At 40.5% G+C, this 27,909-nt stretch overlaps 1 protein-coding gene across 2 annotated transcripts in view; it reads left to right on the forward strand.

The window, feature by feature from the left end:
• Positions 1–7,675: 7,675 nt before the first annotated feature.
• Positions 7,676–27,909, forward strand: part of LOC131105850 (RNA-binding motif, single-stranded-interacting protein 2-like) — a 60,867-nt gene continuing 40,633 nt past the window's right edge. For both annotated transcript variants that reach the window (XM_058054266.2, XM_058054267.2), the window contains exon 1: positions 7,676–7,838. In XM_058054266.2, the coding sequence (XP_057910249.2) occupies positions 7,767–7,838 (72 nt within the window). In that variant the 5' untranslated portion in view covers positions 7,676–7,766. The remainder of the gene's footprint in view (positions 7,839–27,909) is intronic.

A 27,909-nucleotide genomic window follows, 5' to 3' on the forward strand; every position in this document is an offset into this window, starting at 1 on the left:
TCTTTCAGGGCTCACTTCCAAATGTGCAAACCTCGTTATTTGAAACTATGGCATCGTTTAACACGAGAATACAACATTGTAACTACATTTATAACTAACTACTAATCCACTGTGCGCCCTCCCTGCCCCTCAATTCCCAATTTTCCCCAAATTCCACTTTTTCCAAAACACAAATTTTAACTACTTCGTACTACTGCCACATTTCTCAACAGATTCAAACCATTCCAAGCTTTAAAAATACTTCCACTTTTGCTGATATAGCCCCTTTCCATAACACAATATAAAGGGCTCAAGCCAAAAATCAGTATGCGGATCATAAAGATCCGCTGTGGCCACTCCGTAATCAGGAAAAAGCCGAAAGACACAAAAACTATGATAAGAATTCCTACCAATTCCACATTTCTCAATGACTCAAAGCGCTCCAACAGTGAAAACTAATTTTCAACATAACAATTGTCCACATCCCCAAAATTTCCACTTTGCATTTATTTTATAGGATAACTTCCAATGGAGTTGAAGAATTTTTATCACCACTGAAATCATCCCAACACCAAAACATCCCAAGCTCAAAAAATCCAATTGAAATGAATGGCATTCTCAACATTTTTGAATCCGATTTCCAATGTACAGTATTTTTCACATTCCAAAAATTCCCACTTTTCCCGCAATACCAAATTTTCTGTGCAGGATTTCAAGTCACTTTCAGAATTCTGAGACAGTTCCTACACAAATGGCCTAGTTTCTTTGTGTGTTATTTGTGTTCTTTCTCATGTGCTAAAAATATGGCATAAAAAGTTTGCTAAAAAATGGCCATCTTCACCATAAGAGTTCTCGTTTGTCATTTGCACCCCAATATGTACTTTCAATAAGTCCACCCTCCCTCATTCTGCCTTTGTTCCTCCACCGTTAAAGTCTGCTTTCTTTCATGCTCTTTCCACTCATTTGACCTTGAACCCCACCACACATGAACTTGCTGAACCTTTCCACGGCAGTTCTATTCACACACACGCACACACACACACACACACACATGCAAGCTTCCCTTCCTCCCACCCAAACAACCGTCCACTTTGATCATTAAGGGTCACACCCACAGAGTTGATGCATTGTGTGTGTGCGGTGTGTGTGTGAGGGGGGCTTTTCCTCTACGTGTACTTTTGTCCTGGAAGTTGGCCGTAGCTATTAGAATCCTTGACTAAAGTATGAATGACATCACACTTACATTGCATAGTGCAGTGTTTGTCTTAGTTTGCACAAACTGGGTTTACTTGTAGAAGAAGCAACATGTGTTCATTACGCCACATTAGTTTGGGGGAAGAGCTGCTGCCAGCATTGGTATCGGTTGATATCGGTTGATATCGGTTGATATATCTAATATCTGTACAACAGCCAATATGGCGCATCTCTAGGAGTAACACTTCTACTGTCTGCAAAGCGGTACTACCCCAGAGGTAATGAGTATGGAGTCACAGTCCAGAAGACTGGGAGGAGGGGAGGGGGGTTACCTAGCAACCAGACTGTTGATGCCCAAACAATGTTGATGTCGTCAAAGTAGGCCGGTTGTGCCAGATGAACTTAGGTTGTGCTGAGTGCAACAATGTCACACAGACACATACTACGTACGTACCCCGCTGCACTGAAGGAAACCTGAGCCAACAAAAATTGCTCGCAGCGCAAATTTGTATAAATGCACTGCAATACATTTTTCATTTTCCTGTTGGTATGGGCGGTGAATGTGGTGCGTTTGCAAGCTGCAAAGTGGATGCAGAAATGTGCTCACCAGGAAACTAGCCAAGCACATGCATTTTTTTTTCAAATCAGCAGTAGGAAGTGCTTTACATGCCGTGAACGCAGTCAAGCTGGATGGTTATTTTCTGCGTTACGCGGTGACACATCAAACTCAAGGTGCTGTGTCACAAATGGAATACAGTTAAACCTCTGTTTTCAGTTACTTTTAGAATGTCTTGTTTTTTGTTGAAAATATTTGCTAAAATGTAGTGGTTTCATACACTGCGTCGGTTTTGGTACAATATTTCATCTACAATATTCCTTATTATCTACAGCTATTCCTTATGCCTCAGGGCAGCTGTGGATACTGATGTAGATTACCACTAAAAGCGCTATATAAAATTTTATCCATTGTGGGATCATCCCTGCAATAAAAGCCTGATGTTTTGGCAATTAAATCTGGTGGTTGTGTTTCTCACCCAAGATTACAGTAACATTACTGACACCAAGTGATCAGTATAAATACGACATATCATTACAATGCATTTAAATGTGTCTACTGAATGCCTTATATTTGTATTGGACTTCATTTAGACATTTTTTGCCTGAAAATGCTTCATTTTGGCAAAAATGATTTGCTTAAATGTGCATTTTATTATTATTATTATTATTTTTTTTTTAACTAAGTAGGCTTTAGTCAACCATGAAATGGTAAATAGTCTTTCACCTGTATGGCCTTTGTCCACCTCCAAGGACGCAGCATCAAGAGCAAGTGGGGTTTCAGTATCTTGCCCAAGGATACATGATGAAAAAAGGACAGAGGATTGAACCCTCAACCTTCCGGTTGGGAGACGACCTCCGCTCCGTATTTAATGCTATTTCATTAATTCATTCTTTTTCTACCGCTTTTCCTCACAAGGGTCGCGGGGGTGCTGGAGCCTATCCCAGCCGTCTCCGCGCGAGAGGCGGGGTACACCCTGGACTGGTCGCCAGCCAATCACAGGGCACATAATTTCATGCTATTTCAACCATGAAATTACATGATTTATTCATTAATATATTTTGGAAAAACCATGGTAGACTGACGTCAGAAAATTTAAAGTGGGAAGTGGGAAGGGATATCTGTAAATTTTATTTTTTGTTTGTGTTTTTGGGTGTCTGGAAAGGATAAATTGAATGATTTCCTTTGGGAAAAATTGTTTTGGTTTTCATATGTTTGGTTTTTTGTTTGACCTTTAGCCTGTTGAAAAAACTAACAATAACCATTCATTTTCTACCTTTCTGCACTCACAATTTGTCTAATGTTTCTTTAATTATTGTGTAAAAGTGGAGGGGAAACAGGAGACAGGGGACACTTTGAGGACTCAAATATTCATTCATTCATTTTCTACCGCTTTTTCCTCACGAGGGTCACGGGGGTGCTGGAGCCTATTCCAGCTGTCTTCGGGCGAGAGGTGGGGTACATCCTGGACTGGTGGCCAGCCAATCACAGGGCACATATAGACAAACAACCATTCACACTCACATTCATACCTATGGACAATTTGGAGTCGCCAATTAACCTAGCATGTTTTTGGAATGTGGGAGGAAACCGGAGTACCCGGAGAAAACCCACGCATGCACGGGGAGAACATGCAAACTCCACACAGAGATGGCCGAGGGTGGAATCGAACCCTGGTGTCCTAGCTGTGAGGTCTGCGTGCTAACCACTCGAACGCGGTGCCGCCAGCTCTGCTCAATTCAGATCAATTCAATTCTGCTCCAATAGTATCCAAATGTCCAGATAACAATGGTGCTCACAAGGACAAAATTGGGAAATCAACATGTGTGTGTATGTATATACAATATGGGGCATGTCTTGTTGTCCAAATGTATTTTAATGTATTTTTAATTACAAAAAGACCTTAAGTAGCCTATTTGCCAATACATGGAAACAGGAACTATAAGTCTGCTCCGTCACACGTACATGATGTCATCAGCGGCTGACTCTGTAGTTCTCTGTAGTTCTAACACAGTTGCACCACAAGTCTCTATGGAGCCAAAGAAAGTTGCAATTGTCGCCTTTTTGATAAAAAGGTATGAACTATGACTTTTGCTCTTTTTCCCACATATTTAACGTTGTTTTTTTAAATATTCATTTCTTATCATATTACAACTTTTAAATATATTGTTCTTTAAAATGATGTTACATTACATTGTGTTTCCTCATAATATTACTATTTAATTCTCAAAAAATTGCATTTTTTTTCAGGTTAGAATCTGACTTTTTTTCTTATATAAACCTATGGACAATTTGGAGTGGCCAATTAACCTAGCATGTTTTTGGAATGTGGGAGGAAACCGGAGTACCCGGAGGAAACCCACGCATGCACGGGGAGAACATGCAAACTCCACACAGAGATGGCTGAGGGTGGAATCAAACTCGGGTCTCCCAGTTGTGTGGCCTGCGCACTAACCACTAGCCCCGCCGTGTAGCCACAAACAATATTGTTTGTAATTTATAATTATTTTCTTTTTTAATATTTGAGTCGACCAGTCCAGGGTGTACCCCGCCTCTCGCCTAAAGACAGCTGGGATAGGCTCCAGCACCCCCGCAACCCTCGTGAGGAAAAAGCGGTAGAAAATGAATGAATGAATGAATATTTGAGTCCTCAAGGGATGAAAGCGTCCCCTGTTCCCTGTTTCCCCTCCACTTTCACACAATAATTAAAGAAAAATTAAACAAATTGTGAGTGCAACATGCGGGTACTCACACTGCATTTTGACCTATATGTGAATGCACTTATCCACTCAGTAGGCTAAGAGTGAGTACAGAAATGTGCAACTTGAGATGTTTTTGCACTTGTGTGATATCCATATGGTGGCCTACGCATACACGATATGCTATGAAGCAGACTGATGGAGCACATAATGACTTTCTAAACAAACTATTCCTGGGTGAGACTAGCAGCAGTTCTTTGAGCACAACAATTAATGGCCTTGCCGTGCAAACCAGGACTGATTCATTCGAATGCTGCTGCATTTGAAGGCATCAGGTTTCAGCTGCCATCTGCCTGGGGATTCATCTCGCGGCCGATCTCCAGCAACAGGAGAAAGTGAAAAGACATTTAAATATAGACGTCAAAGTATATCCCAGAGTCTCTGAAAAAAAAGCAGGAATAATATAGGGAAGGTGACTTCAGGACATTCACGCGCTGATGCAAAGTCTTTTAGCTTTAGTACCCCCTGCATATGTGTGTGTACGTGTGTGTGTGCGTGGTGTTTAACAACCTTAGTCTGTGACCTTCACAGGAAACTACAGGGCATCATTAGAGCAGGCACCACATGCACCCGCATCACCATATTTCCCTTGCAAAAACCTTCATTTAGTGATGTTTTTAGGTTCAAATGAATTAAATTACTATGTAATTGTAACATAACTATGATAATATAATAATTGCACTTTGAGATCATTTATTTGAAATGCGTTATAAATTACATTTATTATTATTATTATTATAAGATAAAGATAACAACATAATCATGTAATGTGATACAATGTAAACAATACAATATACTGTAATATAATGTTTTTGTCAAGCACAGCAATGTTAAAGTGGCATGGTCTGGGGCTGCATGAGTGCTGCTGTTACTGGGCAGCTGTGGCTCACTGAGGGGAAAGATGAATTCCAGCATGTACTCTGACGTTGTAAAGCTTTCCCTTTTTCTCTGTTTCTCTGTGAGTATAATGAGGAATAACAACATGCAAGCATATCATGCATTGTCTTCCTGATTGGGACATGAAATTACTTTTTACACCTTCAAGATGATCAAGTGTCTTGCTGAGGAAGATGAAGGTGACAGAGTGGATGTGGGTCGTCCTCAAGCAGAAGGAAGTAAGGAAGGTGGAGGAGGTGTTTGACAATCACAAGTGTTACCAGCTCTGCTCATTTATTCATTCATTCATTTTCTACCGCTTATCCTCACGAGGGTCGCGGGGGTGCTGGAGCCTATCCCAGCTGTCTTCGGGCGAGAGGCGGGGTACACCCTGGACTGGTGGCCAGCCAATCACAGGGCACATATAGACAAACAACCATTCACACTCACATTCATACCTATGGACAATTTGGAGTCGCCAATTAACCTAGCATGTTTTTGGAATGTGGGAGGAAACCGGAGTACCCGGAGAAAACCCACGCATGCACGGGGAGAACATGCAAACTCCACACAGAGATGGCCGAGGGTGGAATCGAACCCTGGTGTCCTAGCTGTGAGGTCTGCGTGCTAACCACTCGAACGCGGTGCCGCCAGCTCTGCTCAATTCAGATCAATTCAATTCTGCTCCAATAGTATCCAAATGTCCAGATAACAATGGTGCTCACAAGGACAAAATTGGGAAATCAACATGTGTGTGTATGTATATACAATATGGGGCATGTCTTGTTGTCCAAATGTATTTTAATGTATTTTTAATTACAAAAAGACCTTAAGTAGCCTATTTGCCAATACATGGAAACAGGAACTATAAGTCATCAGCGGCTGACTCTGTAGTTCTCTGTAGTTCTAACACAGTTGCACCACAAGTCTCTATGGAGCCAAAGAAAGTTGCAATTGTCGCCTTTTTGATAAAAAGGTATGAACTATGACTTTTGCTCTTTTTCCCACATATTTAACGTTGTTTTTTTAAATATTCATTTCTTATCATATTACAACTTTTAAATATATTGTTCTTTAAAATGATGTTACATTACATTGTGTTTCCTCATAATATTACTATTTAATTCTCAAAAAATTGCAATTTTTTTCAGGTTAGAATCTGACTTTTTTTCTTTTAATATTGTAGCTTTATTTTTGTGACCAGTCCAGGGTGTACCCTGCCTCCCACCTGAAATTAGTTGGGATAGGCTCCAGCATACCCCGCAACCACATAGAAAATTAATGAATGGATGGACTATATTTGTTTTGTCAGCCCCCCCACCAAAAATTTTTTTAAAAATATTTTTTTCACAAAACTTGCCAATTTACTCCAATAATATTTTGACATTATTCTTGTAGTATTATTAGGGCTGTCAAATTAATCAGTTCTCAAATTAATTAATCATGATTAATCACCATTCTCTCACAAGCCACTGTGAAGGATGGCAAGATGCAGAGACAAGATGATCCGAGTTAACAAAAGTTAATTATAACAGGAGTCCTCCACAGAGGAAAAAGACAAATACAAAAATATCAAAAAGGTAAAAGTCCAACACAAGCACACCGGGCCAAGCCACGGGCAAAATCTAAAAAACACAAGGTGCTGCTAGACACTGAAATAGCAGGAAAAATCAATAAGTAACGAAAAGCACTGCTGAAAACCAAGCAGGTATGAATAATAACCTGCAGCTGGAGGTATAGCAAAGCACGGAACCAATAAACACAATAGGCACATATAAAGCTAACACACCAGAAGGAATACACGAAACGGGGAGGAGCAGGGAACAATCTGGCGACAATTGAACCAAACAGCAGAGGTTAAAGTTAAGTTAAAAGTTAAACTGCACTTTTGGGAAATTTTGCCCATCACTCACAATCTTTACATGAAACATAAACACATATTTCTTTCCCTTTTCTGTGCATTATAACGCCAGAAAACAAGTTAGTATGAACATGTATGTCATTGGGACACATCTATTTTGACTATGAAGCCCTCTTAAAAAATAGAACCCCATTTTAACGTTTGCTATACGTATATGCTGTGTTCATGCAAGAACAAGTACATTGATGATACCATGTAATATTACACTATATTGCCGTATTTTTCATGATTTGGATTTGGCCCCCCGGCCGCACTTTGGACACCTGTGCCTACAAAGAGACCACCTGAAGCCGTCCGAAGGAGACTCTGGGGGCGTCAGCAACACCGGCCGTCCTCCCCCGCCCTCCTCCCGGCCTGTGTCCTGTGGCAGCAGCACCACTCTCAGTCAAACAGCGGGACTCCAGGCTCTCACTTCCCCAGCTGCTGACGTCAGCTGGCAGCCTGGGCAGTGCTCGCCGCTCCGGACATAGCGCCGAGAAAAATGCTGCTCTCCGTACCGCCAAGAGCAGGAGTCAACCCGTACAGCGGATTTACCAACAGAAACAGCAAAAAGGTAAAAGTCTTTCTTGCTTTTTTTTGTGTTTTCTCTCTCCACCATTTTGACTCGACTTCGCTACGGCGGGGGAAAGACACCCAGAGCGCGTCGCCACGGAGAGGCTGCTTGACAGAGCAGTGTCCTTGAGAGGCCACTTCAGTTCAACTTTTAGTCTTTAGTGGGCTGAAAACTGCCTTGGGCCGTCTGGACATGGCTGGGTGCGAAACGGTTGGTCGGTTGGTGTTTATGGTGCGTGTGAGTGTGGCTTTACACACGGGCGGGATGCGGACCAAGCTTGACGGACTCTTGGGGGAAAAGTCCCCGCTGAAGAGTAACTTGTATGCGGGTGTCGTCGCTTGGAAGTGGGGGGTAGGGACTGGAGTTGGGAAAGACGTGTTACAAAATGTGCTGTACACTCCAACATTCCTGGCTGTTTGGTCGTCTTCCATGTTTGCAAAGTTTGTTTTTGGTGTGTGTTTTTTCTTCTGGAAGCGGAATATGCCCCACCCCTTGAAAAAAAGAAGCGTTATCCCAGAATTGTGAGTCTGTTTACATTGTCACTTTTTGAAACCAGTGTGAGCTCGCCCACTCACCGTGGAAAACACTCTGGAAAGTCACCACGTTAGCCTTCCAAAGTGATACAAACATGTATTCTGTTAGTCCTTAGTCACATTTAGAACCATGGGAAATGTTTATCCCTTCTAATACAGGGCACAGTGAGCCCCCCTTTCAGAGAATATAATACAGTTGGGGCCTCTACGACTCCCACGAAAACGGATCTTCTGGCGCATATTTTGCGGTGCTCACTGTAGGAAGTAAGGGCGAACTGTGCTTGGGCCCACTAATACCTAACAGCTCTGTCCCACTGTGTCATGTAACCATTCTGTCTGCGAAATAAATGCAGATGAGTGTGTTTTTGGACTTTTTATTTGTTTTTCAGTTTGTTTTGGATTGCAATTGGCGTTGTTTATGTTACTCTGGATGGGTTTTTGGACGTTTTTTTTGGTTACTTGGACAGAAAGTTACCTGTTTGTAGACATACATGTCAGTTGTGTATAGGAGGACTTGTAACCCCCCTGGTTCAGCTAGCCTTCTATTTTGCCTTGACTTCTGGCTTGAAACAAAGGTCTACGGAATGAGAGTGACGCTAAACACCCAGACCGTCCACCCAACGTCCAGTGCATCTCTAAAGTCCAGGGAGTGAGGTTTACCAGCTTAAATTCTAGTGCACCAGTTTTTTAGCCAATAACCTGTCAATTTTTTTTTAAGTGACCGAAAATGGATGGTTGTCCAATGCCATGACCTGCATCATTAGTCATCTAGGTGCTAACAGTGGATTGCTGCCTGGCTCTTTGCTCCTGCTAGTTTTAGACTTTAGCTTTAGCCTTAGCGAGATTGGTAACTGTCAGTCTTGTAGTGCAAAAGGGGACCTTTGCGGAGGTAAATAAGGTTGCTTTCATGTGCAAGGATCGGCCGGCTAATAGATCAGTGCCTGCTCATTAAGTTAACACAGCCACGCTGACTGGCATCTGTTAAACCGGTACTCCAAAATAATAGTACTCCAAGGTAATAGTGATCTAAGTATACTTTAAAAAGGAGCCACAGTGGCTACCGTCACGGTTGAACATAAGTTGATTGGTCATGCCTGGAGTGCGATGTGCAAGGATGTCATCATGAAAAGGCGACAGAAGAGTCAAGGTGGAAGTTTTTCATCAGTCATGGGGTGACTTTAAACGCTTTTACTTTTTTTAAAGACACGTATTTAGACGTTGCTCTTGCTTTTCTGTCTGCCATGGACAAAAAAATGTGAAAATGCCGCCATCTGACAGCGGGAAATTGTCCAGTAGGTTATGAATGTCCTCGTGTGAGTGCACCATAAAAATTGATTTATTTTGCCTTTGACACAACCAAAGTTAACATATTTTAAAAACTTTATTCCTCTCAAGCTGTGTGGCCTCCCCTGAAGTCTTGTGGTGCCTGCCTCAGTCTTGGAAAATCTCCATGTATTAGTATGCTTGGACCAGACTGGTCGCAGTCGCCGGGTTGAATCTGTGAACTTTTAGGTGACATTTGCAATGTAAAGTGACATTTTGTCTACCTGGCCGCCGAGCCTCCCAGATCTCATGTCAACGTTTGTGTCTGTGTGAGCCTGAGCATTAGGTTTCAATTGTCTGCTTTACAGAGAAAGAAACAGAAACATATACTGCGTACTGAAAACACTTTTGGAGCAACTCTTCTCTCCTTAAATGATCAAAGTGAATTATTTTTAGCTAACTTGGAACACTAAAATGTTCAATGTCACTATTTAAAAATAGCTGCATTGGAGGAGAAATTATGAACTGCGTCAGTTTCTAGGAAAATAACTCACTAAACACTTTTGCGCCATTTCCTGCTGGAAATTTTGCTACCATCCATCCGTGTTCTACAACTTGTCCTCTTCAAGGTCATGTAGGACTGGAGTTTATCCCAGATGATTTGGTGGAAAAGGCGGTCAATCACAAGGCACATACAAGGCAAACACACTGTCACTTGCCTGCAGAATAATTTGGCGAGCCAACCACTACAGTTGAGTTGAATTGTTAAAGAAAAAACATTATTTTTTAAGTCATTATATTATGAGAAACAAAACAAAATAAAACTTTTTGGAAAATTGAAAAAGTTAAAATATTATGGGAATGAAGTCAAAACAACATGGGAATAAAATCATAATATTACAAGAGGAACATTTAAGAAGAAAATTATTATATATAATATAATATAATATAATTATCATTTTTGGAGCATTAAGTTGAAATACTGAATGAAAGAAAAAAAATGTGTGTTTTAGTCGCACTATTGTATGGGAAACAAACAAACAGTGAATAAAGTTGTAATTTTTGGAAAATTAGGTTGCGCCAAATCTTACAAGAATAAAGTCAAAGAGAAAGAGAAAAAGTTGACTATAACAATACCAACGGGTGTCAAAACTCCGGGCAGATTCGTCAGATTCGGAAAAAAGTGCCTGGAGAAAAGCCACGCACACACAAGGAGAGAACATGCAAACGCCACACAGACAGAGCCAACAGAGATACGAACCAGATCTTCCAGATCTCCTGACAGTGTGGCCAACATGCTAACCACTAGGCCACCACGGGCTATTTGTTTGCAATGGATTAGTCGCCAGAATGTAATACTGCATTTAGGTAATTAGAGTTATTTCAGCTCCATTGTTAGGCCTTGGTTAGCATATCAGACATGGGACAGGGAAACACAAGTATTCATAACACTGATGCTTTGGTACAAAATACTTTATCAAAGGGGCCGCAGTTTGTGGGCTGAAGATAAGATTCTGTGTAAACAAAGGACTGTTATGTGGACTTGCTTTGAAGACAATGTTGTGCAATCTCTGTGTAAAAGAGGCTGAACGTTACTTTGTCGTCGTCAGACATGGTATACTATATCTATTCCTATACATCTCAACCCCGAACTAGTGCTATAAAAAGCAGGGGTATCCAAAGGTTGGCCCTGGGGCCTGTAGTTAATTTGTAGAAATGACATTAAACAAACAAAAAAAGCAGACAAAACAGGAAAAAAAAAAGTCAGTGCTGTTTTGTAATAGAGACATAGAGTAAAGAGACACACAAGCACCAGACAGCTGTTTTTTTCATTGCAGGTTTGAATGATCTCACAACACAGGATACTGTTTGCGGCCATCAATCTGAACCCTCGGCATCACTTCCTGTCCACCCCCCACTCGAGAGTCTTAATCATGGCTTTTTTTAATATTACGATGTCTACGATGTTGGATAATATGAGTGTAAAGATTCCTTTAGGGATGTTATTTCATGTGTAGAGGGCTCTCATTATGTTGAAAACCATATGTAGAAGGCTTTTAACAGGTTTTCCATGTTGTCCATCCATCCATTTTCTATGCCGCTAATCCTCTTTAGGGTCGCGGGCGTATGCTATTCCAACTGACTTTCGCCGTGAGGTGGGGTACACCCTGGACTGGTCGCCAGCCAATCGCGAGGCACATCATATAGGGCACCGTGAGACGTTATCCATGTTGTAACTATGAAAATATTCCATAAGGAACTCATCACGGTCGGGTCTGGAACAAATTAACCACAATAAATGAGGGATTACTGTGTTGCATAATTGTGGAGATGATAATCTGTGTGGGGAACTAGCCGGCCCTTATGTACATGCATGTACCAACACATACAGTATGGACGTACCCCTGGAGCAATAGGACTAAACAATGGTGGGCGGATAAAATAACCCAAGCACGTATGCGTCGGCACACAGAGAATAGAAAAGGTTACAATGAATGTTTTCTTCTCCAAAGAGCAGTGCGGCCCTGGGCCTATAAAATGGCAAAGCCTGCATATGTGCGGCGGTGTAAAAAAAAGGAGTAGGGCAAATATTCAGTTGTACCAGAAGCAAAGCAAGAATATGCATGAATTGAAAGAGAAATACTCCTTGGAAAGGTCGCAAAGTTGAGCAATGTTCAATGCATACCAAGCATGTGCCAAACTGCGTACATTGGTTCGTTTATTAAACCGTAGAAAAAATGCAATCAGACAGCAAAACTCCCCAGTGCGTGCACCTCTTCTTCTCACCTTTATTTAGAAATATGCAGACTTGGATGCTTCTATAAAACGTAGCACCAACTTGAAGTCATAATAAAGTGCGTGCAAATCTAAAACACTTTATTTTTGTTGCGCTCTGAAAAACTCCCAAGTTTCCTGTTTGAAACCTGCTGACTCGTTGTTATGAGAATTTGTTTGGATTTCCGGTGCAAAATAATGCATTGGTATAGCTTTTTTGGTGAAATGAAAACAGTTTGAACTACAACTGTCACAAAATGAGCAAACCTGACTTTGTGCTGTGCTAATGATAGCAAATTGTAGCCTTTTTAGTACAGCATGTCCGCCATGTTTGTGGCGTAGCTGTTACAAGACAGTATCATTTACCTGCCACAAATACATTTGGACTGCCACAAATACATTTGTGACTTGCTCATGAACACAAGAGGACTGTGTGTGAATGTAGCCTGTTGATGGCATCATAACTCCAGAGAATAAGAAGACATCTAAGAAGGCAGGAGGGATCAGACTTTGTTGTATTCCTCTATCCATCCATTTTATATGCCGCTTATCCTCACTAGGGTGGCGGGGTATGCTGGAGCCTATCCCAGCTGACTTTGGGCAGGAGGCGGGGTACACCCTGGACTGACGCAAGCCAATCGCAATAGACAGACAACCACTCACACCCCATGAAGATAAAAAAATAATAATAAAGCGACTACCGACAAATCTAGTGAAGAGATTGCGACATCTGTGCACATTAGATGATGCAGCCCTCTGGGAACCAGTGAATATGATACAATTTTTTTCCAAACAATTCTCATAAAAACACATTTGTGCATTGCAATGTTTCCAAATGTCCTACGTCAAGCTATAAATCATCTGTTTTTATAATGATTGTGATATCACTCTGTCCTGACAGCTGTGAACAGCTGCTCTATACAGTACATCAGTATATAGGATTAGGTCAACTTTACCATGGGCAAATGTGTCCTGGAAGCTGGCACCATTTCCAGAAGGCACACGTGCAAAATATTGTAAAAAGAAGAAGTAGAAGAAAATTAGCATTAGAGAGCTACTGAATTTTGGAGTTACACCCGGTACAGTTGTCCCTTGTCACCCCCCCCCCCCCCCCTCCGCTCAGTTTTTTTATTGGGTAATAGGAACGTTTGTTTTTTCTTTCGGCTGTTTCCCGATTACGGAGTCGCCACAGCAGATCTTTTTGGTCCGCATACTGATTTTTGGCTTGAGCCCTTTAAATTCCGGGTGCCCTTCCTGACGAATACCGATGATGCTTGCTAGTGGAGATTCGAACCTGAGGCATCCACTCCAAAGTAAATGTAACTATAGGGGTGTTAAATGATGTCCAGAGGGCTCTGATAATGTTAACAACTAGGGGTGTCACGAGACATGAGAAGAGATGATACACAAGATCGGGTCCAGGAGAATGGGGCAAGGCGATATTTTAACATTACTTTTAAGAAAAGTACATTGAAACAAAATGACAATCTCTCTGAGTGCCCATGAGACATTTTTTTTCGGAATGAGAAATCTTGTCACGTTTTAATCTTGCAAGATTGTGTAAAAAACATATAATCAGGTTTTCTATGCGCTGTGAAAATAATTCATTTGGAAATAACAAATCTTATCACTTATCACGATCGGATCTGGAACCAACCATCTTGACGGAGGCAAGCAAAAACTGAGATGAAACGTGATTGAAGCGAGATTCAATTTGAGACGGCTGTCTGCCTCGAGCAGTTTGTTTGAGGGAGTTTTTGCTTGCCTCAGTTGACAAGGTGCTTGCTCATGTTAGGTCCTGTTGGTTTTCTTTAATGTATGAGGAGCACCTCCCATCTGTAAAGGGCCTGTTACCTGACATGAAACCTCCACACTGCCTTGCAAATATGAATGATTTACAAGATTGAAAATTAGAGCTCAAAATTCAGGTATTTGTTCAAATCTCCAAAGCGTCTGTGGCCTACTTAGTGGAGAAAAAGTTCACCCCGAGGTCAGGCGGCTGTGTAAATGATTCCTCCTCCCACTGGCTTCTCAGTCTTTCCCTTCGTCGCTCACATTCTGGCGTATCTCGAGGCGCACGATTACACAAAATAAATGTCTGAACACAAAATAAACACAGTGAGGGGCGAGAAAGGCTCTTTGTGTCGGGTGGCGATTACAGAGCTGGCGGCTGGAAGGTGTTTGGTTTCTGTTGTGCCGAAAGCTGCTGGCTCCTCCCCCAACTCAGCACCTCATTTCCGCCAAAGAATAAATAGAATTAATGTTCTCAAATTAAATTTGCTCATTTTCCGTCTCGGGCTTCCTGAGAGGAAAAATAACAGGAGACGGCCTGTCCACTCTCAAGGTATGGTGGGGTTCGCTCAGGGCTTCATCCAACAGCTTGTTTATGTTCTCCTCACGCAGACATTCATTCTCATCTCAGCCTGAGCTCATCGGGAAAAAATGTCACCTTATTGAGGTGACTTAATTCTCTGGGTGAGCCAAAAGGTACGCTCGATGCTGCCGCAACACAAACAGAATAGAAATAAACAGAATAATAAAACAGACACGACTGAGCTTTTAACTTTGAACTTTCAAGTCTTGGTTTTTTAGTTTCTTTCTGTAATAACAGACATCCTTTCAATATGTGTGCCTCTTCTCTCAGCATGCACTCTTTCATGAGAAATTTTACCATGTTAAACACCTTTTCATTTTACGGTGTTCCTCTGTGAAACACTTAACTCGAGTGTAGCGTATTCAAATAAATTTGCCCCGCCTTGCCTTACACAAACATTCAAAGGCTCTTGTTAAACTCCTGGAGTAGCAGGACATAGATACGAATAATAGATAGTCCTCTAATAGACACATTTGAATGGACATTTCTGTTAACAATGGGCTTTTGTACACTTGACATTGCATTTTTCCCTGAGGTTTATACAGTAATGACCTCCTGCGATTTCCTCCAAAGAAAAAAGTAGCGGCTTATAGACGGGACATTGCAGTAGTTTATTTTTTAGAGTATATAGTGCATGTGTATATGATGCACTTGTCTTCCTGGTCTTCTTCAAAAGTGTGTTTTGGATACTGGTATAATTGCCTTGATTATTTGAGACTAGATTAGGACTAAAGTGTCTCGTCTGGTCACAATAAATGTACAATTTCTTTGTATGATTTTTAAATGACTTTTGTACACTACAATGTATTGCGTGTAACAAAGTAGTTCATTTACCCTGTACTGTAACTCAAATTGCGTAGCCAAACAAATCACCATACGCATTGCTGACTCACTAATTTTTTATGTGTGTATGTGACTGCAAAATAACTTGTCATTTACAATAGTTTTACATTGTTTTCTGCATGTAAAATTATTCCGTATAAAAATATTATTAATAATTCACGTGTGCTCGATTGCAGCAGCCAAGCAGAAATAATTTCTGTGTATTTTAAGTTATGTGAGGTCCAGATTTTATAATTTTTTTTCATTTACACTTGTTAAACAAGCCATTAAGGGGCCATCCATAATTTTCAACATTTTCACGAGCGTACAAACCGTACGGGGGGGGAGGGGGTTAAGACATCAACGTACGCTTTTTTGAAAACCAGAAAATGTCGATGTCTGTATGTTCGAACCGCGGGACGCAGTCAAATTTTAGCGCTAATAGACTGGTCCCCTGTCATCGCATGCTCGCGCGAGAGCGTACCAGTCCACGCGATACTCCACGTAGCTCTACGTGCTTCGCATTCCAACACAACAATCAGACAATGGCCGACCCCGGTGATTTCGATTACCTATTTTCGTTCATCAAAAAGAGAATTACTGCCATTCATCGCTCACAGAGCAATGCATACGAACAATACATCAATGTTTACTGCTTTGTGCGTTCGGAAAGAAAGCGGAAGGACGCTGTCCCGGCTGGCCAGGCGGCTTGGAAAGGTTCCAAATCGAAGGAATCGAGCAGGGCGGATTTGTTCCGAAGTGCCGTTGCGAAAATGGAGAAGATCAAAACTAAACCGACCATCCTGAATATATTCGCCAGCTCTGTGTTTATTTTCTATATTTGGGCATGGACCTGGCTGTGATTGCCATTTTCTGAATGACTCTGTGGTGGTGAATTTGACTTTGTGGACAGTGCAGTAACAATCAATGTGATTTTCACTTCCTGTGATACACTGACTAGACTATAGGTGTGATTGTTAAGCCTTTTCAAAACAGTTGTGGCATCTTTATTGCATACTTCGCATAGAGTTGAGTTCAAGGGTTGTGTCCATCATTTCAAAGAAGATTATATCTTCTCAGGCTTTTGGAAACCATGGGCAACTCTTCTGCTCCTTGAGTAATCATGTGTGTATACAAGAAGTATTCCCTTGATTAAAAAATCCTGTGGAAAACAGTTGTTGCATCAGGACTTTTCTACATGTATCATTTGATAGAAAGAACAATACAAAAAGACCAAATTTGTAATACATTTGTATTTTCTTGAAAGAAAAATACAGTAAACCTCGGATATATCGGATTCAATTGTTCCCACTGGTTTTGTCCGATATAAGCGAAATCCGTTATATGCGTATACCGGAAAATGTCCGCCACATTCATTACACGGACGCGCAATGCCATGGGGGAACTTTCTTTGATCCATGTTCACAGCCAAAGCTGAAGATTTTAACATCTTTGTATGAATTACAGACATGTACATGAGTGCAAACGATAATGACGTCACAGGCTATTGACAAGTCGGCAAGTTTCCATACATTTCAATAGCCTGTGACGTCATTATCGTTTGCGTTTACGTTTATCGTTTGGTTTCTAAACCTCGCTAATAGCAACAAGAAGGCATTTCTACAGATTTGAGAATTTTTTTTTGTATTTCGTTGTACATGCTCATGTACATGTCTGTAATTCATACAAAGATGTTATAATCTTCAGCTTTGGCTGTGAACATGGATCAAAGATGGATCAAAGGCCACGATGCGGCCATCCGATATACTATGCGTGGGAAATTGGAACGGGACTGGAGATTTTGTCCGAAATAGGCGAAATCTGTTATAAAAAATCCGATATATGCAATGAATTTTTATTGGAAATGCATTACAGAAAAATTGGTTCTTTTTTTATCTGTCCGTTGTGAGCGAATTTCCGATATATCAGAGTCCGATATATATATACGTATATATAGAGGCATTTGATATAATTTTTTATCTTGTTCATGTTCAATACAATGTTGATGGGCAGTGACTGATTGACCAGAGTCCCAAAATACAGCCAGAGAACACTATTGGATTGGATATGTTCGAATTTCCTGGCTGTATTGGGTCAGTTGGTCATGGACCTATCAACATTTTTCATTTGGGATTGTACTCTTTTTAGGGGGAGGGGTTGCTCAAAAAAGTACGGTTTGGACGCTCGTGAAAATGTTGAAAATTATGGATGGCCCCTAAAGCAACAGAATGGAAATGGAAACTTTCTTTGTAATTGAAATAACCAATGAATCATTGCATCTTTATGTCAGTGTTTCAATGGGGGAAAAGTGTGTTTAAAAGCATGTATTTTTCCACTGTCTCAAAAGCTGTTGCAGAATAAAAAAGAAGCCAAACAACATATTTTTATTTTTTTTTTACAGCCCCTACTTACTGTATATACAGCATGTAGAATGCCACATGTAAAATATCTACAGTTTGACTGAAGTCACCCATTCCACCCTCAGCAGTTCAAAGGCTCTTGATCTTCTCATTGGCTCAGTTTGAGCAGGGTGATGTATTTATTTACACTTTCATTGTGACACACACTTCCAGCCGGCTTGCACGCTCATTGATCAAAGTGTGAACGCTTTCTATGCTCATTGACGATCTCAGTTTGCGCGGCAGGCTCAGACACAAGTCCTGACATCACAAATATTTGGGAAGCTAATTCTGGTCCAGTATTCAACACGCACAAGTGTGATGTGGAAGGTTGGAGCCTTTGGGGGATAAATGCTGAGGTTACGTTTATAGTCAAGCAGGTTTTTTTTGTGGGGGAGGGTTGATTCATTGTTGTACTTTGCATTTAAAACAGAAGTACTTCAAACCAACGGCTATTGAAAATTAACAGACACATGACTATAATTCACAACTTAAGAAAATAAACTCACACAGTTTAAAGGGACCTATTATGCTCGTTTTCAGCCCTTTGTATTGAGTGGTGGACTCCTGTAGAGCAGCTACACACAAAAACTAGCAAACAAAGCTTTATAGTTCTTCCAGAATCTGGGCCTATTCAGCCTTATTTCTTGGATTTCATGGTTTCTGCGAAAATTGTCCGTTTTAATGTATTCCACCCATGGCCTGCCTCCAGGCACACCCACTGCTCTGTGGTTGGTCACAGTAGCGACTACGTAAAAGGAGTTCTGGTTTGTGCCACTAGCTAACGGTATAGGAGTTGATTATAAACGGTGATTTTTTTTAACATACAGCCATATACACACGTGGACAAAATTGTTGATACCCCTCAGTTAAAGAAAGAAAATCCCACAATTCTCACTGAAATCACTTGAAATTTACAAAAATAACAATAAATAAAAAATTATTGAAAATTAAACAATCAAAATCAGCCATCACGTTTAAATTTTGGTTGATTAACATAATTATAAAAAAATGAACTAATGAAACAGGCCTGGACAAAAATGATGGTACCTCTTCAAAAGATTGAAAACAATTTGACCAGAGTCACATGATTATCTTAGGTGTGTCCTTTAATTGACATCATAGGTGTCTTCAAACTCATAATCAGTCAGTCTGCCTATTTAAAGGGTGACAAATAGTCACTGTGCTGTTTGGTGACGAGGTGTGTACCACACTGAACACGGACAACAGAAAGCGAAGGCAAGAATTGTCCCAGGACATTCGAAATAAAATGATAGACCAACATCTGAAAGGTAAAGGCTAGAAGACCATCTCTAAGCAGCTTGAAATTCCTGTGACAAGAGTGGCACATATTATTCAGAAGTCTAAGGTCCACGGGACAGTAGCCAACCTCCCTGGATGTGGCCACAAGAGGAAAATTGATGACAAATTGAAGAGATGGATAGTTGGAATTGTTTCCAGAAGAGACCAGAACAACCTCCAAAGAAAATAAAGGTGAACTCCAAGGCCAAGGTACATCAGTGTCAGATCGCACCATTGGTCGTTGTTTGAGTCAAAGTGGACTTCATGGGAGACGACCGAGGAGGACACCACCGTTGAAAGCAAATCATAAAAAAGCGAGACTGGAATTTGCGAAAATGCATGTTGACAAGCCACAGAGCTTCTGGGAGAATGTTCTATGGACAGATGAGTCAAAACTGGAGCTTCTTGGTAAAGCGCATCAACTGTATGTTCATAGATTGAAAAATCAAGCCTACAAAGAAAAGAACACTGTCCCTACTGTGAAACATGGAGGGGGCTCAGTTATGTTTTGGGGCTGCTTTGCTGCATCTTGCACAGGGTGTCTTGAAGTTGTGCAAGGTGCAATGAAATCTCAAGACTATCAAGGCATTCTGGAAAGAAATGTGCTGTCTAGTGTCAGAAAGCTTGGTCTCAGTCGCAGGTCTTGGGTCTTTCAAGGGGACAACGATCCAACACAGCCAAAAGCACCCAAGAATGGCTAAGAGAAAAGCGTTGCACTATTCTGAAGTGACCTCCGATGAGCCCAGATCTGAATCCCATTGAACATCTGTAGAAGGAGCTGAAACATGCCATCTGGAGAAGACACTCGTCTAACCTGAGACAACAGGAGCAGTTTGCTCCCGAGGAGTGGGCCAAAATACCTGTTTTACTTACAGAAATCGTTTAATTGCAGTGATCTCCTCATAAGGTTGTGCAACAAAATATTACGTTATGGGTACCATAATTTTTGTCCAGGCCTGTTTCATTAATTTGTATTATATTAAATAATTATGTTAATAAACAATTCAAAAGTGATGGCTGATTTTGATTGTTTAATTCTCAATACATTTTTATTTATTGTTACTTTTGTAAGTTTGAAGTGATTTCAGTGAGAATTGTGGGATTTTCTTTCTTTAACTGAGGGTACCAACAATTTTGTTGGATCCCGAATCCGATCTGGAATTAGAGACGGGACAGTCTGAAATTTCTCAAGAAAAGAGGTGACTTCAGGACGTCTCTCAATGATAAGGAGCTTTAGCATTTAGCTTTAGCATAGCGTGAGGTTTTCTACAGCATCTGTAACCGAATGTTGCCACTAATTGTGGTGGGAAATGGCTATTAGCAACTCCACTACCTGTATGCAAGCGCTTTTCTTCCATGACTTACACAAAATAAACACAGTTAGGACACTAATAAATTGTTACTCACTGCTTAACGCTAGAAAGGCGTCAGGCTTCAGCAGCAGTTTGTCAGCTAGTCCAGCTCCATACTGGTCCATGGTCACAAAACAGTCCAGTGTGAATTGCCGTTGACAGATTAAAATTCATTTCTTTTGCTGGTAGGGAACCAGGAACTCCAACCACTGATGGTGGCGTCTTTAGGAATTGGGGAGCAGAGGAGCAGCGCTTGGGGAAAGGGGCGGAGAAAGCAGAGCTTGGGGGAGGGCAGAGAGCTTACAGCCACACCTATACAAGGAAGTCCGCCCCTTTGTGACTTCACAAAGGAACAGTTTCGCGACGCCTTTTGAAACCGAGCGTTTTGAGCCATCCCAAATTTCTTCCAGGACTCACTTCAAAATTCGCGAACCTCATTATCTGAAACTCTGGCATCATTTAACATGAGAATACAACATTCTAACTACATTTATTGGTCAGAAAAGTGGAAAAAGCATAATAGGTCCCATTTGAATATTTGCATTGTACGTTACAGATGGACCATTCTCGGAAAATATGCCAATTTATTTGCTTATATATGAGATTACGATTTTCTGGCACGATTCCCATCACAGGGCGTGGTAGTAGGGTGGTAGGAAGGTGGATAATTGGCCATGGGCAATTATATTAATCGACCAACTGTAAAAATAATAGTGAGTGAGAAATTGATCTGTGGCAGTCAAAATGAATTAGTAAATAAATAAGGCCAACGGTGTGTGAATATATAAACTCATTTTTGTGCTATTTCTAAAATGTTAAGTCAACATTCTCTTGACTTGATTTGATTTGAAATAGATAAAATAATTGTTTTCTGTTGTTATGTGTGTCTAGGATCATGTTCAGGGCCATGTGCTTATGTTTTGAGGAAATCTGAGTTTGTTTTTAATCATTATTGTTAGAGACTCCTCACGCCTTGTGCTTTAAAGAAACCAATCCAGTGGTTTTTAATCCCTTTGTTCAGGGGGGTCCCACAAGGACAGTTGACTAGGTTGAATAGAAAGTCAAAAAAGGAAGAAAGAAAGGAAGTAAATAGTAAGGAAGTAATAGTAAGTAAAGGAAAGTAAATTAATGAATGATAGCCAGCAAGCCTTTCTGGTGGTGTTGGCAACGGACCTTGCATGTGGGGACAAAAAACAATCATCCCGGATCATGAAGGTCTCCAGAAAAACACTTCTTCTAGAATAGTCCAGCCTCGGTCCAGATGTACCTAATGATGTGTCACTCTGTGTATATTCATAAAGGGGGCATGGGGGTTGCGTCGTATCATGCTAGCTGGTCCTTCCTGGATCAGATTACAGCAGGGCACACAGGGGCTGATTGTGCTCTCTGAGTAAAAATGCTTCCTGTCTTTGTCTGTGAGACCATTCATTCAACCAGAGTCAAAGCGCAGTGCAAACAGCTGTTCATTTCCATTCTCTACACCTGTCAATCTACCCATCACCCCAAAACACCCTCATTTTCTGTGTATCGATCATGGATGTGTGTAATATCTACAGTATGTACTTACAAATCCAATTATCACTTGGATTCATTTCAAGGGGAATTGTTCCCACAAAGGGACTCGGCCTCCATTGGGCATCAGACTCTACAGCAGTAGACCCCATACTGTTGTAGGCCACAGACCGACCTCCGACAGAGGGATGAACCTGGTACTCTCCAGATCGCATCATAACCGAATGCTATTATCATTTACCTATGTGTAAAACAAAATATTCAACTGTACAATCACACAACATGAATACCGACTTAGCATTGGCGCAAGCCTGTAGTTTGTTTCACATAGAGGTACGTTAATAGTGTGGTTTGATACAGCAATCCATTGGTTGTAGCAGGTAGTTGGTCCCAGACCCAGACTGTGATAAATGAAGGAATAATTTTATAGTTAGCATGTAGAAAATCTCTTTACGTTTTACTATTTTCAAAATACGTTTGAAAATTAAGAGCCATCAAGACATGAAATAACACCCTATAATCACCTTTACACTTGTATGACCCAATATAGTAGATATACAGTAATAAAAGAAATTAAGACCTATGAGATATAAGTAAGACACTAACTCGTATGTTCCGGTGATAGGGGAGCTGAGTAGTGTATTATTGTGCCTGTTTTGAGATAAGAGCCTGTTTTTCCACCCATCAAGTCTGGCGCTCAACATTACAATAACATTGCTCACCTCTATCAACCAGGGTAGAATACTACATGTCAACACAACGTCTTTGAATGCGTCTTCCAAATGCCTTATATTTAAATTTTACTTTATTTAGCCATTCTTCAGGTTGAAAATGCTTAATTTAAACAAAACTTTAAAACTTTTGTCAAATAATATGCTGTACTCAGCCTATTGTGGTGGCAACGCCACAATATCAGACAGCTCATTTGCTGCAGTTTAAAGCAACCCCCCCCCCCCCCAAAAAAAACAACTACAAGGTGACAGAAGTGCATTTTAGAAGACCTTAATAAAGAGAGCTCTTCAGCAACCAGGAAGTGAAAAAAGGCTTGGACTTGTGTTGTGCGAATGTTTGGCATTGAAGGGAAATGCGCCCGCATGCACCAGCATGCACACACACGTTCATGGTGTGATTCATTCATTCATTTTCTACTGCTTTTTCCTCATGAGGGTCGCGGGGGTGCTGGAGCCTATCCCAGCTGTCTTCGGGCGAGAGGCGGGGTACACCCTGGACTGGTCGCCAACCAATCACAGGGCACATATAGACAAACAACCATTCACACTCACATTCATACCTATGGACAATTTGGAGTGGCCAATTAACCTAGCATGTTTTTGGAATGTGGGAGGAAACCGGAGTACCCGGAGAAAACCCACGCATGCACGGGGAGAACATGCAAACTCCACACAGAGATGGCCGAGGGTGGAATTGAACCCTGGTCTCCTAGCTGTGAGGTCTGTGCGCTAACCACTAGTCCGCCGTGCCGCCCCTCATGGTGTGATATTTGCTAAAAAAAACTTATTTTCATTTAAAACAACCATTTTTTGTGTTTTTGTTGATACATCGTTGTTTAGACATTTTGGCTAAATATATATGGCTAAATTCGTGTCAAAGTGAAAGTTTTGTTTGAAATGTATCTTTTTACAAAAAGCATTTTTTTGTCCCTTTTTTTGTTGGGAACTTATACTTTGCCGAAACATCTACTGCTGATACAATGGAGCAGAAAAAGGTAGAAACTAACTTTTTTCGGATGAAAGATCAGTCGAATCGTTCTTTTATAGATATAGTCATGTCTATACAGCCTAAGGCCACAAGCTTTCGTGTGCCTTAAAAAAATCTGTCAAAATCATCAAAAATGGCACAGAGAGGGAAGACTTTTGAAAAATGTCTGGGATGAAATGAGTTAAATAATATCATAGAACATGAAGGAAGTGAAACACATGTATTGTAAATAAATAACAAATGCTTACCCAATTATTTCTTAATAAATAATAAATAAAATGCGGTTTTAATGCAGTCTGTGGTGACTAATCTTGCGACTCATGTCACAAGGCCGTGAATATATTCTTGCAAATAAATGCAATCACTGGCTTAATCAATGGCTCAAAAAAGGTCACAGCATAAATAATGATTAAAAACAACCTTTATGTTACGTTATGTTATTAATTTGCATGCGTCACCAAGTTTCACTTCCGTTTCCAGGTCATGTGATTGTTGTTAGCAACTGTTGCTAAGTAGTTGTTGCGTGTCCTTCAGTGGAGAGTAAATGGTTTAAACCACGTATCCTCCGCTTTTGTCTTGTTCTGAATCACTTCTCCACATTTGGTGAGCCTTGACATGAGTAATATGTTGACCGATCGGCAATAGCGGTGAAATGACGAGTTCTGCCACCTCGTGCTGCTGCCATTGTGTATAACAAGGAAAACCTAAATGGAGTAAATCTTCTAAATGTGTATCCCTTTTTGAAGGAATCTTTCATGTGAGTATGATACTTCACTTAATAATGTATATTAGTGTATTTTGTGATTTTTACATTTTAAGTGGCAGCTCTACCAGGGCACACACTTGTTGCTAAGGGCAGCTAATGTCAGTGTGAGCTAGTATGTTGTGATGGTTAAGTTGCCTGACTTTTGGCATCATATCTCATTCCCATGGTTTCAGCACATCGAAGCCCATTTCACAGGACATGACAAAGCACCGTAGTACGGTATTACAGACTATATATTTTCAAAGTTTGGAAATTGTGACCTTTGCATACCATGGTATACATTGAAACCGGTTACAGACACATGCATATGCTGGATAAATCCCTTAACTTTCATCCAAAATGACAGAACAACATGCTTGCAACACCCCCGGGATGTAGCGAACTAGCCACCCTGGAAGCTTCAACATGGATGTTGGGATTTCCCCAATTTGATAATGAAATACATTGATTCTATATTATATTTAAATAAAACAAAGCACATTATTTCCCAAATGGATCCACTGTTACTTTATTGAATTGAACATAGTTATTTAGAAAAATACATATCAATACAATGAAAGGAACACTGTGCATTTAGAGTGTTTCACAATAGAAGGTGTACGGTATTTGTTTGTCCTGTTCACATCTTTATCTAAGGTGCTGCAGGAAGTTGAGGTCAGATGTCGTATAAGGTCATGTTTTGGCAGCTATCTGCCTGTTTTCCTCTCAGTCACTGATCTACAGGTGGCATTCTGCGTCATTTTTGGAGGGTCCATCCTTTGTAGAATCATTAGATTTGTCTGTTTGTACTTCACCCATGCATAACTCAGTTAAATGACACCCCCATCGCATGACAGGCTGTTTGCAAGTTGCTGTTTATGTGCCAAGATGGAGTACGTTTTCCTTACTGCTGTTAACGTCATAGTCTAAATTGCGTAATTGGCCATGATGCATGTGTATGTCATTTTTATGAACTCTGGGGGAGAAAAAAGTGAGTAAAAATTATTTTCCATCATGCCAGAGGTTGCAGTCTTGGCCGTTAATTTGTGTGCACAATCTCTGCAAGTCGATACGTACATTTCAGGAGGGCCTGGCGCAAAATGTGCTTATTATGCCCATATTTAGCAACGGTGAGCTCCGCTTGCAAAGCCTGTTCAAGGCGTGGATTAATTCAACTGCCTGCCGTCAGGGTGAGAAAAGGTTCAACATCAAGCGAGTGATGTAGGTAGTGATTCGGAAGAGCTGATGGTCAGATGAGGACAACGTTACGCAGAGCCAGCCTTACCTACAGAGGTGGCCCAGGTCAGGTACCTCCATCTGTAATTTACATGCTCTAGTTTTTTACTATTTACCAACAAATTATAAATAAATTAAAAAAATCAAACTGCACAATAAAAAAATCCTGTAAATAAGTGACTAAATAATTATAATAATAAATTCTGAATACAAAAATCAACATTCAAATATTTAAATTTGAACGCAATAACCCACAGATAAGATGAGATAAGATATGCCTTTATTAGTCCCATAAAGGCCAGGTTTACAGCAGCGAACGTACAATGGCACACAAGAGTAGAGTACAAAATCAAGCTCATACAAATGAAGACGTTATATACACTATTTACAGCTGTGTCCATGTTGGTCTAGCCAGGTTTATTGCACGGTTTATTGCATAGTTACTGTACAGGATTTTTGGAGCAATTTTTGGAGTCTGACAGCTGCAGGAAGGAAAAACTTGTGATATCTCTCCTTCACACACTTTGGCTGTATCATAAGCTACATTTACACAATACAACGATATTGTGTATAAAACTAAAATCTTAACGTGTTACAAAGTAACAACGCAATTTTATTATATTACTAAGTTTGACCACAACGTCACCCCATAGTTCCTCTGTGCGTAGTTCAGAGGGCACCCCTGTTGTTTCTGATACTATAAACACAGGTCGCATGTGTGACGTCAGAGCATACTTTTTTGCAGACAGTCATGTTCGGAAATGTAAACTCTGGTTATCTGAGTCCATACCTAATTACATAACCTGATTTTTCTTCAAATAGAAACTTTAGCTGGAGGTTTTGAAAACCTTTGTTTTTAGTGCCAGATATTTGCAGGTTCGTGTGGATGAAAAAGAACTTTGTTTTATGAGATACCTGCCCTCGTGTGGACGGGGCCTAAGTAAGCAAGCGTACATTGTCTATTGTCTCCAATAGATAAAACCTACCTCATTAAATTGCTTGCTTCAAAAAATCAAATCATGATTGTGATAAATCATGATTAATCACAGAGTAATGTGTGTGATTAACTTGATTCAATGTTGTAATTGATGGATAGCACTAGTAAAAACTAAATAAAATAACTAAGCTATATTTAAAAACACATTTGAGTTTTGCAGCTTCACTCTGGCAGGTTTTCAAAAATATATGAATTAATAAATCCCACCTATTATGCCTTTTCCACTTTTCTGACCGATAAATGTTGCTAGAATGTTGCATTATTGTGTCAAAGTATATCACAGTTTCAGTTAATGAGGTTTGCAGATTTGGAAGTGAGCCCTGAAAGAAGTTTGGGATGGCTCTGAGCGCTCGCTGGAATGTCACAGTGTGCGTTATATCGGCGTTCCCGAATACAAGCTGTAGCCCTGCCCTCCCCTGCTCTACTGCACTATGAAGATTTCGGCGTGCTAGCATGGAGTGTGACCAATCAGAACGTAGTGGGTGTGCCCGGAGGCGGGCCGTGGGTGGAATAAATTAAAAGAGACCGTTTTGGAAATCCAAGGAAATACAGTTGGAGTGGGTGCAGATTCTGGAAGATCTAGAAAGGTGTCTATGCAGGTTATCGTGGGTAGCGGCTCTATAGGAGTCCACAACTCAATACAAAGGGCCAAAAAATGAGCCAAATAGGCCGCCTTTAAGCATTTTCAAGCATTAAAGTAGCTAAATGATATAAAGTAAAATATAAGGCATTCAAAGATGTGATGATATGAGTCTATACAGTATTACGTCTTATTTTAGTTATAATACAAATAGTATATTGGATAATAGGAGTGCAAAGGTGACTATAGAGGTGTTAATTCATGTTTAGAGGGCTCTCATAATGTAAAAAAACATATTACAAAATATTTGATTTATAAATAAGGAATCTTACATTGTGGAAATTGACTTGTCATGGCAGAGTCTGGAACCAAAAAACCATGATAAATGAAGGGTTATTGTACTTATATTTGTGTTTTTTGGGTATCTTATGGAGGTCACACCTCCTAAGCCTCTGTCTTTGT

The sequence above is a fragment of the Doryrhamphus excisus genome, linkage group LG18 (assembly GCF_037039965.1).
Source record: "Doryrhamphus excisus strain RoL-2023G ecotype Guam linkage group LG18, RoL_Dexc_Guam_v1.1, whole genome shotgun sequence".
Classification (NCBI taxonomy): Eukaryota; Metazoa; Chordata; class Actinopteri; order Syngnathiformes; family Syngnathidae; genus Doryrhamphus; species Doryrhamphus excisus.